The sequence below is a fragment of the Acanthopagrus latus genome, chromosome 11 (assembly GCF_904848185.1).
Source record: "Acanthopagrus latus isolate v.2019 chromosome 11, fAcaLat1.1, whole genome shotgun sequence".
In the NCBI taxonomy this organism is placed as follows: domain Eukaryota; kingdom Metazoa; phylum Chordata; class Actinopteri; order Spariformes; family Sparidae; genus Acanthopagrus; species Acanthopagrus latus.
The window spans coordinates 298575-310000 of NC_051049.1; the positions used below are offsets into that span (position 1 = coordinate 298575).

The 11426-nt window shown below is 41.8% G+C and overlaps 1 protein-coding gene across 3 annotated transcripts in view; it reads left to right on the top strand.

Moving 5' to 3' along the window:
• Positions 1 to 3041: 3041 nt before the first annotated feature.
• cdc14ab (cell division cycle 14Ab) overlaps positions 3042 to 11426 on the top strand; it is a 33191-nt gene continuing 24806 nt past the window's right edge. For all 3 annotated transcript variants that reach the window (XM_037114422.1, XM_037114424.1, XM_037114423.1), the window contains exons 1-6: positions 3042 to 3456; positions 4684 to 4774; positions 5372 to 5447; positions 7578 to 7670; positions 8273 to 8352; positions 10242 to 10308. In XM_037114422.1, the coding sequence (XP_036970317.1) occupies positions 3357 to 3456; positions 4684 to 4774; positions 5372 to 5447; positions 7578 to 7670; positions 8273 to 8352; positions 10242 to 10308 (507 nt within the window). In that variant the 5' untranslated portion in view covers positions 3042 to 3356. The remainder of the gene's footprint in view (positions 3457 to 4683; positions 4775 to 5371; positions 5448 to 7577; positions 7671 to 8272; positions 8353 to 10241; positions 10309 to 11426) is intronic.

Sequence of the window (11426 nt, forward strand, 5' to 3'; positions counted from 1 at the left end):
GGACCTCCTCCCTGTATGCTGTCTCATCACCGCCAGAGATGAGGCCTACCACTGTTGTGTCATCTGCAAATTTTACAATGATGTTAGAGTGGTGGAGTGGGACACAGTTGTATCTGTATAGGGCATAAAGGAAAGGGCTTCACACACTGCCCTGAGGCGACTGAATAAACTGAGTCAACACACTGACCTTAAAGGACAACACAATTTATACTGTGTGTTTATATGTGGCAGACCCTGCCACCTTTTCTAGCATCAATCAGTGTTCTGGGACCTTATTTTCCCCTGAGAACAGCTGTTTTTTATTTATTTTTTTGTTGTTTTTTTTTCATTTTCACTAATGGAAAATGTTTTATTATTATTACCTAATTAATATTGTAGATATTGAAATTCTAAGTTTGAGTTTCTTCTCCAAAACTACGTAGTGCCCCTTTAATGGCTTCATAAGTTTAAAGTATTGATATTTTGATACTGTTTGGATGCCACACAGTCTCTGAGAGCACTGACACAGAAAAACAAACTGATCCATAGTCAGATGTTCGACCCGACGCTGCTCAGATATCAACAGTTAGAATGTGTTGTGAGGTGTTCAGGGACCTTCCCTGTACTGTTCACAGGCTGTTAATAAAAGAATAGTACAAAATGATCTGATACAATATCGAGTAACATGTTATTGTCCAGTGGTTGTGTTATTGTGCAGAAGTTTAAGATTCTGTCGTCCTGACAACCAGGTGACTTCACAGGTGTGACAGTAAATCAGCTGTGATGTGTGAGCGAAGATTATTGTTCATGAATGGTTTCAGGTTATTAGACTGCTTCAGGATTTTTATTTGAGTAAGAAACTAGAATATGATGTTGAGTTAAGTCCTTCTCTTTTTCTGTCTTTCACAAAGTCATCGTCTGTTTCTTTCTGGAGGAAACAAGTAAATCTGACAGTTAGTCTGGCTGAGTGTTAAAATGTGGGTATTGTAGTTTGTTTGTTACTCGAACAGGCTGCAGTGAGACGGGACCTGTCTGTCTGTGTCCAGGTGTCTCTCTGCAGGATGGACACAGGTGAGCAGTTGTGGACTTTCCTCGATGGATCTGACTTCCTATCTTGTTTCCGTGATGTCATCAGTGTGGCATTGTGTTGAAGTGCCTCTGACCTGCTTCAGTCACCTGCAGCAGGTGAGCTGATGTACAGTGAGTACAGCAGGAAGTCCAGCTCAGACCTCAACATGTGTTGAAACATGATCTGGCTGTAAACTCACACCTCCGTCCCCTCTGGAACCAGGAGCAACCTGATCTGCGACACCTGACACCTCCTCAGCTCAACCCAGCTGCGTCTACACAGTCTGCTTGCCACCCTGCAGCATGGCGGATGGCGGGGCCTGGAGGATGCACCAGGATGGGCCCCGGATCCAACCGGGACCGGGGCCGGGGCTGGGGCCGGGGTCTGGATCAGGGTCTGGATTGGGACCAGGTCCGAACCGTGTGTGGATCTCTCTGATTGCAGGTGAGACTGTGACATCAGTGTGGCAGCAGACATTAAAGGACTAATCCATTTTTTCACTTGCAGTCTGACACCGAGTCCTAAAAACAGCCAGTCGGGTGAGATTATTTCTCTTGTTTCTGACACCAGTCACAGTGTTTTTACATGCTCCTGCAGTGGATGTCAGGAGGTTTCAACTCACCTGGGAACAGGTGCAGTTATCTGTATTGATCACCTGCTGAAAGTGATGAGAGGATGTTACACTTAGCCATCAGCTGCAGCCTGCAGGTGTTAAAGTCCTCCTCACAAATCTGAATCATGAAGTTACTCAGTCAGAATTATTATTATTATTCAACCTTCATAATGTTTACAAATCATCAGATAAATCACATAAAAAATCCAAGGAACAAACAATTTCATAATTTCATCAAGTTTATGAAATTAATTATATCATGTAGAGAAAATACAGGAAAGAGCCGGAGCACAATTGTAATATGTAATTATGATGTAATTGTGAGCGTCATCGTTTACAGCTTGTACAAGGATGGACAGAGAGTTTGCATTTCTGCAACAAGTGTCCTTTTATTTGGGCACAGACAGCAAAACTTGAAATGAAAGTAAAACAGAATCAAACAGAAAAGACCAGCCATCGCCCTGACGGCTACGGGTCGAATGAAAAGCTTGTCTCTGCTGCCCGTCTCCACTCCGGCCCTGTCCCCGAACCCAGCCTACTGCCAAGAGACAAGAACCAGGTTACAAACATGCTTATGTAGCTGGCTGATTACCCGATTCTGTCCAGTTGTCTGATCACTGGCTGAGCCACTCCTCCAGCAACCACACCCCACTGCCTCAGTAATATAATATAATATAATACAATATAATATAATATAATATAATATAATATAATATAATATAATATAATATAATATAATATAATATAATATAATATAATATAATATAATATAATAATATAATACTGACACTGATAATTTTTGTATTGTGTTGTTATTAATCTCTGAAATGAACTTGAGACTCTGAAAGAAACTTCACAAAATCAGAGTGAAATAAATAAAGAGTGACATCTAGTTCTTAATGTGAAACTTCCATCCGGTAAAATAATCTGATCAATGAGGACCAGCCGTGTTTTCTTTTCTTTTCTTTTCTTTTCTTTTCTTTTCTTTTCTTTTCTGCAGTAACATTTGTACTGAGCCCCACAGTCACTAACATTACATGTATTGATCTTACACAGGACTGATATGTTTTGGTGACACAAGATTAAAAAGGAACATTTTGCAGGACTTTGGGTCTTCATATGTAAACATGGAATCATGTTTAACTTCCACAGACATCCAGTTGTGTTTATTTGTATAACTTGTATAAAGACAAGTTGAAAAAACACAGAACCACTTAAACGAGAGTCCTTGTCTAAAACGTGAACTGTGGCCTTTGTCTCCTATTGTTTCCCAGCGGACAGTGAAGGCAGCACAGTGCGTCCTGTTTGGTGATTGGCTATGGTTGCTGTGGGAGCGGCTCCCGTTGCTATAGTAACGTGTCTTAAGGAGGGATTTGGGTAATCACAGTTTCAGACTCTAAGCGTCGCCAAGCAGTTGTAGTGCTAACATGCTAACATGCTAACCCGGGAGAGTTCACCGGCGATAAATCCGAAAAACGCACAACTGAAACGGTAGAAAACAGTCATCTGTGAGCGAAGACCATCCACAGGGACTGATGGGAAACTGAAGAGAAAGTTTTTAACTTTTAACAGTCCCGCTCCCCTGCCTGCTAGCTCTGCTGCTAGCCTGCTAACGGCTAACCGGGCTGTTAGCAGTTTAAAAAGTTTGTGGAGCTAGCTGGTGGAGGTGAGAGAGGCCGGGAATTAGTCGGACCCATGACGGTGGAAGGTGTCCGACACTCCCCGATCCTGTCCGCCCTGTTCAGGATGACCGCGGAGGACACCGAGCTGCTGGGAGCCGCTCAGTTCATCAGAGGTAACAACTGTTTATCAAGAGTTTACCCAGTTTCTCCCAACCCTAACCCGTACACTTCATTATGAACACTTCATTATGTACACTTTATTATTATATACACTTTATTATATACACTTCATACACACTTTAAAATATACACTTTATTATATACAGTTTATTATTATATACACTTTTTTGTGTACATTTTATTACGTCCACTTTATTAAATCATGTATTACATAGCTGTCAGGTGAACATAGTTTATTAAAATGTTTTCAAACGGTTGAAGACTCATTAAAAGTCGTTTCAAACATGAATTTGTCTTCAATTGCGTAAAATGAATCGAATTATTAGTATCATTCACACTTTAGAACAAGTTTCTTAGCCTCATATCAACTTGTATAAACTTCTATAATATAGATTACGGTAGTGTTTAATGTTACAAACACAGTCTGAATAATCACACAAACAATGATGAGAGTTCATACCAGGAGAAATCAACAATCCTGCAGACTGATGCACAGAAAACAATCTGCTGTTCAGCATCAGCTAAACCAAGGAGCTGGTGGTTGAGTTCAGAGCAAGGAGGCAGACACACAACTGTCTACATCGGTGGAGCTGAGGTGGAGCAGGCGAACACTTGGAGCCTGTCTTGGTCATCATACATCTCCACCCTTATTTAAAAAAGCACAGGAAAGGCTCAACGTCCTACAGAAACTTAAGAAGGATAAACTTTTACTGAGGAGCCACAGAAGCGTCAGTCCAGTGAAGACATGAATATAAATAAATGTACTGAGTCAGTGTGCTGCTGAACTCTGACCTGCTGCTGCTGACTGCTTAGTTTTCTGCCTTCACGAGATCAATCAGAAATGCAAGAGAATCAAAACAAACTTCTGCTGAACTGAACTCTTTATTTCATGTTTATAGTTTGACTTTCTTTCTGCTTCCAGCTTCATTTCTTGTTTCAGAGGTGTTCAAATGTCAAATGGTTTATTCTCTCATGAGAGTGTATAAAATACAATCATTAAAATTCAAACAATAAGTCTTTGACATGATAAAAGAATATGTAAGATGTCCAAATGTTCTGCTAAATAAAATTAAACATGTCATAAAGCAGTAAAAGAACAAACAAGGACGAGAATCAGCTGGAAGCAGACTGTCGATCTGATCTGTGTTCAGTTTTTTTCACATTTAACCGCGTGTGCGTGTGTGTGTGTGTGTGCGTGTGTGTGTGTGTGTGTGAGATAGAGCGTCTGTACTTCGCCACGTTACGCAGTAAACCTAAAAGCACCGCCAACACTCACTACTTCTGCACCGATGACGAGTTCCTCTATGAAAAGTAAGTTAACATTTATTAGTACAATATAAATGTAACAGTCACTTGTTTCAGCAGCCATGATGTCATGTAGCTGTGATGTCATGTAGCTGTGATGTCATGTAGCTGTGATGTCATGTAGCTGTGAGATGTCTTTTAAGTGCAGCTCCAGGAGAGTGGAGGCAGCGTTACTTTGCTGCTCTACAACGAGCTGTGTTTCTCTCTATTATGCCTGCAGGACTTGATACTGGGGGCGTGGCTTAATCCTCCATTCCACCTTTGATTTCGATGATTTAGTGTGATGTCATTTTGATCAGTGTTAAGTCCTGGTTCAAGACTGGGTTCATTGTTCAGTCCCGGTTCAGGACTGGGTTCAGTGTTCAGTCCCGGTTCAGGACTGGGTTCAGTGTTCAGTCCCGGTTCAGGACTGGGTTCAGTGTTTAGGATTTGGTCACAGATGAAATAATTTTTGATAAGATAAATTATTTCTGGAATTGAAGTGACTTTCACTCTCTGCTGCTCATCATTTTCACTTCAGCCCTCAGTCAACGAGCAGCTGTGTTTGAACTGTGTGTGTGTGTGTGTGTGTGTGTGTGTGTGCGTGCGTGCGTGTGTGTCCAGTTTTTATGCAGACTTTGGTCCTCTGAATCTGGCCATGTTGTACCGATACTGCTGCAAACTCAACAAGAAGCTCAAGGTGAGTTTCTGCTGCTGCTGACTCTCCCCCAACAGGAATGATTAGAATGTAACACACACTACACACCTCACTACACACACTTCACTACACTTCTGAACGACCAGAATTCATTTGGTTAAAAGCCTTATAATGAATCTGAAGCACAGTGAACACTCTGCAGGACCCTCAACCTGGGCACACCTGGTGTGAAAGTGGTGTCACACAGTTAGCTTCATGCTATCACACACTTCTGTACGCCTTTATCACAAGTTCCTGTTCCAAGTTCATCCGGTTCTGCTCGACCAGAACTCTGCGCCGTCTCGCAATCAAGCGACATTCAAACCTTCTTCAGATCAGCTCCGATGTTGAAGCAGAGCTGCTTTGGATTTAGAACACCGTTGCTGAACATCAATTGTACCAAAGCAACACACACACACACACACACACACACACACACATACACACACACACACACACCAGGGTTAATTCCCAGATAAAAACTAAACTAAAGCTCTTAATCACATTAAACTAAGTAAAACTAAACTGAAATAAAAAACAAACTGAAAACTAAATTAAAATAAAAACTAATGAAATGTAAAAACTGTGATAACCCCGACACACACGCACAAACACACACTCCATTCTTCATTGTTTGAGTTGTGAATGGCAATAAATTTTGTTATTTTTGAAAGTAATTCTGAGACTAACTCTAAATTTGACTTGTTCAAGCTGCCTCTACCCCTGAGCCACAGACACTGAGCCACTACACACATCACTACTAACACATCACACACACATCACACACACAACACTACACACACATCACTGTATAATGTTGTTGTCCTCAGTGTTTATTTCTGTCGCCATGGTGAGGACATTCCTCTGTTTAACTGTCATTCGTCATGGTGACCGGCTGACTGGACGATCTGGATTCACACCCTGTCATCAGCCTTGTTAACTCTTACATAATGAGCTCGTCCTGCTTACAGGTGACTGCACATTGTACCTGTCGAGGTAGAAACACCTGAGGCACAGAACATCATGGGACAGCTGTGTGACGGCTTTATCTGCCATCAATCATTGAACAACCTGACCCTGCAGCAAACAGTCAGAGGTCATATTTGATTGGTACACACATCTGTAAGCCTGACTCACCTGAGTGATGTCACTCATTTAACACAGGCACACACACATCAGATTTACGTTTACATTATCAGACTCCTCTGTCCAAAGTGACTCACAGTAGTTCAGACATTCACACACTGATGGTGGCGGTTGCCATGCAAAGTGCCGACCTGCACATCAGGACCAGTTTGGGGTTTAGCATCTTGCCCAAGGACATTCAGATTAGGGGAATCAAACCAGCAACCTTCCGATAACGAGACGCTGGCTCTATCTCTGCGCCACAGCTGCCCAGATCAAAGATGGCTGCCTAGCTGTTGTTTCATCATTTCATCCTAAATTAAATATAGTTTTGTTTCTGACTGTTTGAGTGTTTGAGTAATAATAGATCCATGAGCTGGTCTGAGAACAGCTCCACACTGTAAGAAGTGTTGTCTCTCTGAAGTTCCTCTGGAGTAAAAATTAGTTTTGACCACTGAGTTAGTTGCTTTTACTGCGGAGTCCCTTTGTGTGTTTCCTTGCTGAGCTGTGGTGGAGGGTTCACTTCCTGTTGGTCACATGACTGTCTGATGAAGACCACCTCTTTGTTTTTGACTTGATAAACGTTTTACAGTGTAGTGGTGTTAAGAAGGGATGACTTCACAGGAGGAGTCATCACACACACCCACGAATCTTTACATGAGGGTGTGATTACTTTAAATACCTGTCACACACACAGGTGACAGTGTGACAGCTCAGTGTGAGGATATGCTGCAGCTTTTTTTTTGTCTGACTCTGTTACTGTAGTTTGAGCATTTGGTGTGATCTCTGTTATTGATTGTTAATCAGTTCATTATTTGATCTATGAAATATCATGAAATGGATTAAAGTGTCCAAACAGACTCGGATTAAACTCAGAGGACAGAGGGGGGACTGCCTGTGTAAAGTGATTGATTGTTTCAGCCATTTATCAATACAGTTGGGTAATTATCTGCCGATCGGCTCATTGACCGATCCCCCTGAAGTGATGTGACATTTCTTCTTCCGCAGTCGTTCACTCTGACCAGGAAGAGGATCGTTCACTACACCAGCTTCGACCAGAGGAAGAGATCCAATGCTGCTGTGCTGATTGGAGGCTACGCTGTGAGTCATCATATCATCACTTCATGTTTCAGCAGCACACATAATTGTTATTGGTCAGAGAGTAAAGGGTTAAGCAGAGGGCTGCAAACTGTCACGGAGCATCACACTTCCTGTTTACATCTCAAACCAGGAGCCAGATTATCTGTCTTTGAGGGATAAGGAACAATAACAGATAACAGTGAGATAGAGATATGAACTTTTGTTGTTTACATTTACTGAGTGTGTCATTAATCTGCCGCTGAAGACATTCGTGTTTTATATGATGTCTTCAATAAATGTTACAGACTTTAAACCAGTGGTCTCAACCTGATCCAGTAAAGGGCGGCTGTGGCTGCAGGTTTTCATTCCAACCAAGCAAGAACACACCTGACTTGACTTAATCAATTAACTGAGTTGACTTCACACAGTTGATTTGTTGGATCAGTTGGATCAGGTGTGTTCTTGCTTGGTTGGAATGAAAACCTGCAGCCACAGCGACCCTTTACTGGATCAGTTTGAGACCACTGCCATAAATGACTGTTTCTTCATCACAGCCGTGTGTGTGCGTGCATGGGAAGAACAGACTGAACTCATTAGATAACTCTCACTCTGCTCTGTCTCAGGTGATCTACCTGAAGAAGACTCCAGAAGAAGCTTACAGAGCTCTGATCTCTGGCTCCAACGCCTCCTACCTGCCCTTCAGGTGAGTGTTGAACACAGGTGTGAACATGCTATCATTGCTGCTCCCTCCATGCTGATGTGTTTTCTGCTGTTAGACAGTCTTTGGTCCTCTCTGAAGTAACAGATGGACTCAGCTGATGAGTCGGGTGGTGGAGGGGTGGGGACATCGTATGGTACCGACATGGTTAATTACTAATGGATGAGGACCATGAAAATGGCCATATGGACCTGTAAGTGAATGTGACCTGATGCTTCAGTTCAGGGTCTGTGTAGAATCCAGGTCTGACACATTCTGCTGGTTCTACACTGATGTGAGCCTCATCTTTAACACTAATGTGTTAACTGTGATCCCCCACCAACAAGTTACAGAGAGCAGAACCATGAGGGAACATTATAATATCAGTTAGAACTTTAACATTCTGTTTGCTTTTTGTGTCGCTTATCTGAAACAGTTTGACTCAACAGCAGCTGAAAACAGAAGAATACAAGTGTATGTTTGTGGGTCTGTGTGTGTGTGTGTGTGTGTGTGTGTGTGTGTGTGTGTGTGTGTGTGTGTGTGTGTGTGTGTCTGTGGGTCTCTGTGGGGGTGTGGGTGTGTGTCTGTGGGTGTGTGTCTGTGTCTGTGGGTGTGTGCGTGGAGGATAAAGGCCTTGTTGTTGTCCTCAGGTTATATAACAGCAGTGAATGGAGGAGCTCTCTGCAGGCTGCTGATGGATTAAACATGAGCAGACCCCGCCCACTTCATGACACACAGCCATGAGGCGTTCACTGACCGTCTGAATATCTGACTGTTTGATCGTCTGTCTGCTGTCAGACAACTGTAGAGTCTATAGTCTGATAACGAGTCTGTTCTGTTTCTATAGAAGTTATTTAAAGTAACTCTGAACAGGTGTGTGTTCACAGGTGTGTGTTCAGGTTTTATGTGTTTGATGTCCAAACTTTATTTATCTGCACCCTTTTTTCTCTCTGCTGTCCCAGTTACAGACTGGTCCTCTCATCCAGCAGAGTTCTTACTGGTGTTCTCAGCTGATGATTGTACTTCAACACACCTGAACCTGTCAAATGCAGGTGTGCGTGAGTGTGTGTGTGCGTGCATCAGGGATGAAAATGTACTTTTTTGTCCACCTGCCACTGTAGCTGGTAAATTCTAAAATCTACCAGCCACTGAACATTTTTACCAGCCACTTCTGTATTTAAGCATTGATGTGTACAGTACAACACCTAGAAATACATTTTTTGTGTTCTGAGTTTTTTTTTTTAAATCTTGTGTAAATATGCAATAATTACGGTTTACTATGTGAGATGTTATGAATATTGGTAAATGTATAATCAAACTTGTTAAAATGTACATTTTGGTGTTTTTTGTTTTTTTAAATATCATGACACAATGAATGCATTCATCACTCAGCTGGGTATTTACATGAGAGATTATAGAGTTTAAAATCCAGCGGTCCAAATGACGCTCACAGCTGTTCTAGTAGTTTTGAATTCCAGCCCTTCAGAAGTCCAATTGACACTTTGGTCCAATCAGAAATGTATAATTTGACCAAATCTAACTCTAGGGTAGTGGAAAGCGCACTGTTATGCCTTAACCAAGATACCGATCAGTAAGATTAATTGGATCAGATCTAACTGGAATGAACCCGCCACAGTGGCTGGTAAACTGATTCAATTCACCTGCTGTCACACAAATTCACCTGCGTTTGACAGGTGCTAATTTCCATCCCTGGCGCGTGTGTATGTGTGTGTGTGTGTGTGTGTGTGTGTGTGTGTGTGTGTGTGTGTGTGTGTGTGTGTGTGTGTGTGTGTGTGTGTGTGTGTGTGTGTGTGCATGCCTGCGTGTGACAGGTTCAGCTGCAGATCAATACAGTTGATCAGGTGTGTATTGATCAGCTCTCTCTGTCTCTACAGGGACGCTTCCTTTGGGAATTGCACCTTCAACCTCACAGTGCTCGACTGCCTGCAGGGAATCAGGAAGGTGAGTCTCATCCCTCTTCTGAGTGGCTCTGTAACTGCTGACATCACCTGGATGATGTCATACTCGTTATACATGTACAGTGCATATATACACCACCAGTCAAGAGTTTGGACACACCTTCTCATTTAATGGTTTTTCTTTATTTTCATGACTATTTACATTGCAATTTCTCACTAAAGTCATCAAAACTATGAATGAACACACATGGAATTATGTAGTAAACAAAAACATTGTGAAATGACTCAAATCATATTTTTAGGGTTCGGGCATCTAAGCTGCTCCTATTGTATTCCTAGGAATTCTTTCTTTCTTTCTTTCTTCCGAGGAAGTCATACTTCCCAAGGGGTGAAAACTCACCAAACTTTACAGAAACGTCCGGCCCGATGCCAGATTTACTTAATTCCAAGAACATGTCGATATTCCTCCTGGGGGGGCACAATAAGCATTTAAATTTTAAAAACTTTAAAAATACCTACAAAATCAGCAGTACATGCTACAGTTTTGAAACTTTCACCTAAACTATAGCCCCAATACTGCGGAAACTTTAGTCCACTTAAACTCATTACAAATTATGAATTCCATCGCTCAGTTTTCTTTCAAAACCTATAAAACTTAAAACCTCTCCTCATCAATTGTCACCAAACTTGCTAGAGAGCATCTTCAGGCCGTCCTCCACAAAACTTGTTTCTCGGATTTTTGATTTATCAAAAATTAAGCCTACAGTGCATCAAAATGTTTGACTGTAAACATATACTATCAAATTCTTGCTAAAAACATTTTAAATCTTCCTAAAAAGAATTGAGAATATTTTGGAGTCATGGTTGATGAATTTTGGCAAATTTTAGAATTTTATCTCAAAAACTGAATTTTTGAGAACATTTTGCATTCTGCTCTCATGTGGGTTAGGGTTAGGGTCATGTTGTATTGCCACTTGCCAATTAGCCCAGAACGATAGATGACAGTCTTTGGTCCCAAAAGTTGTGAGTTCAAGCCTCAAGTGGTCAAAATGAACATTGTTGTCAACTGTCTTGTCTTCCTGTTCTCCTGTTTGTTGCTCAGAATTGCCTAAATTTGCCAAAAATAGCCCGGACCCGACCCATCGCTGCGCAGCAGCTATA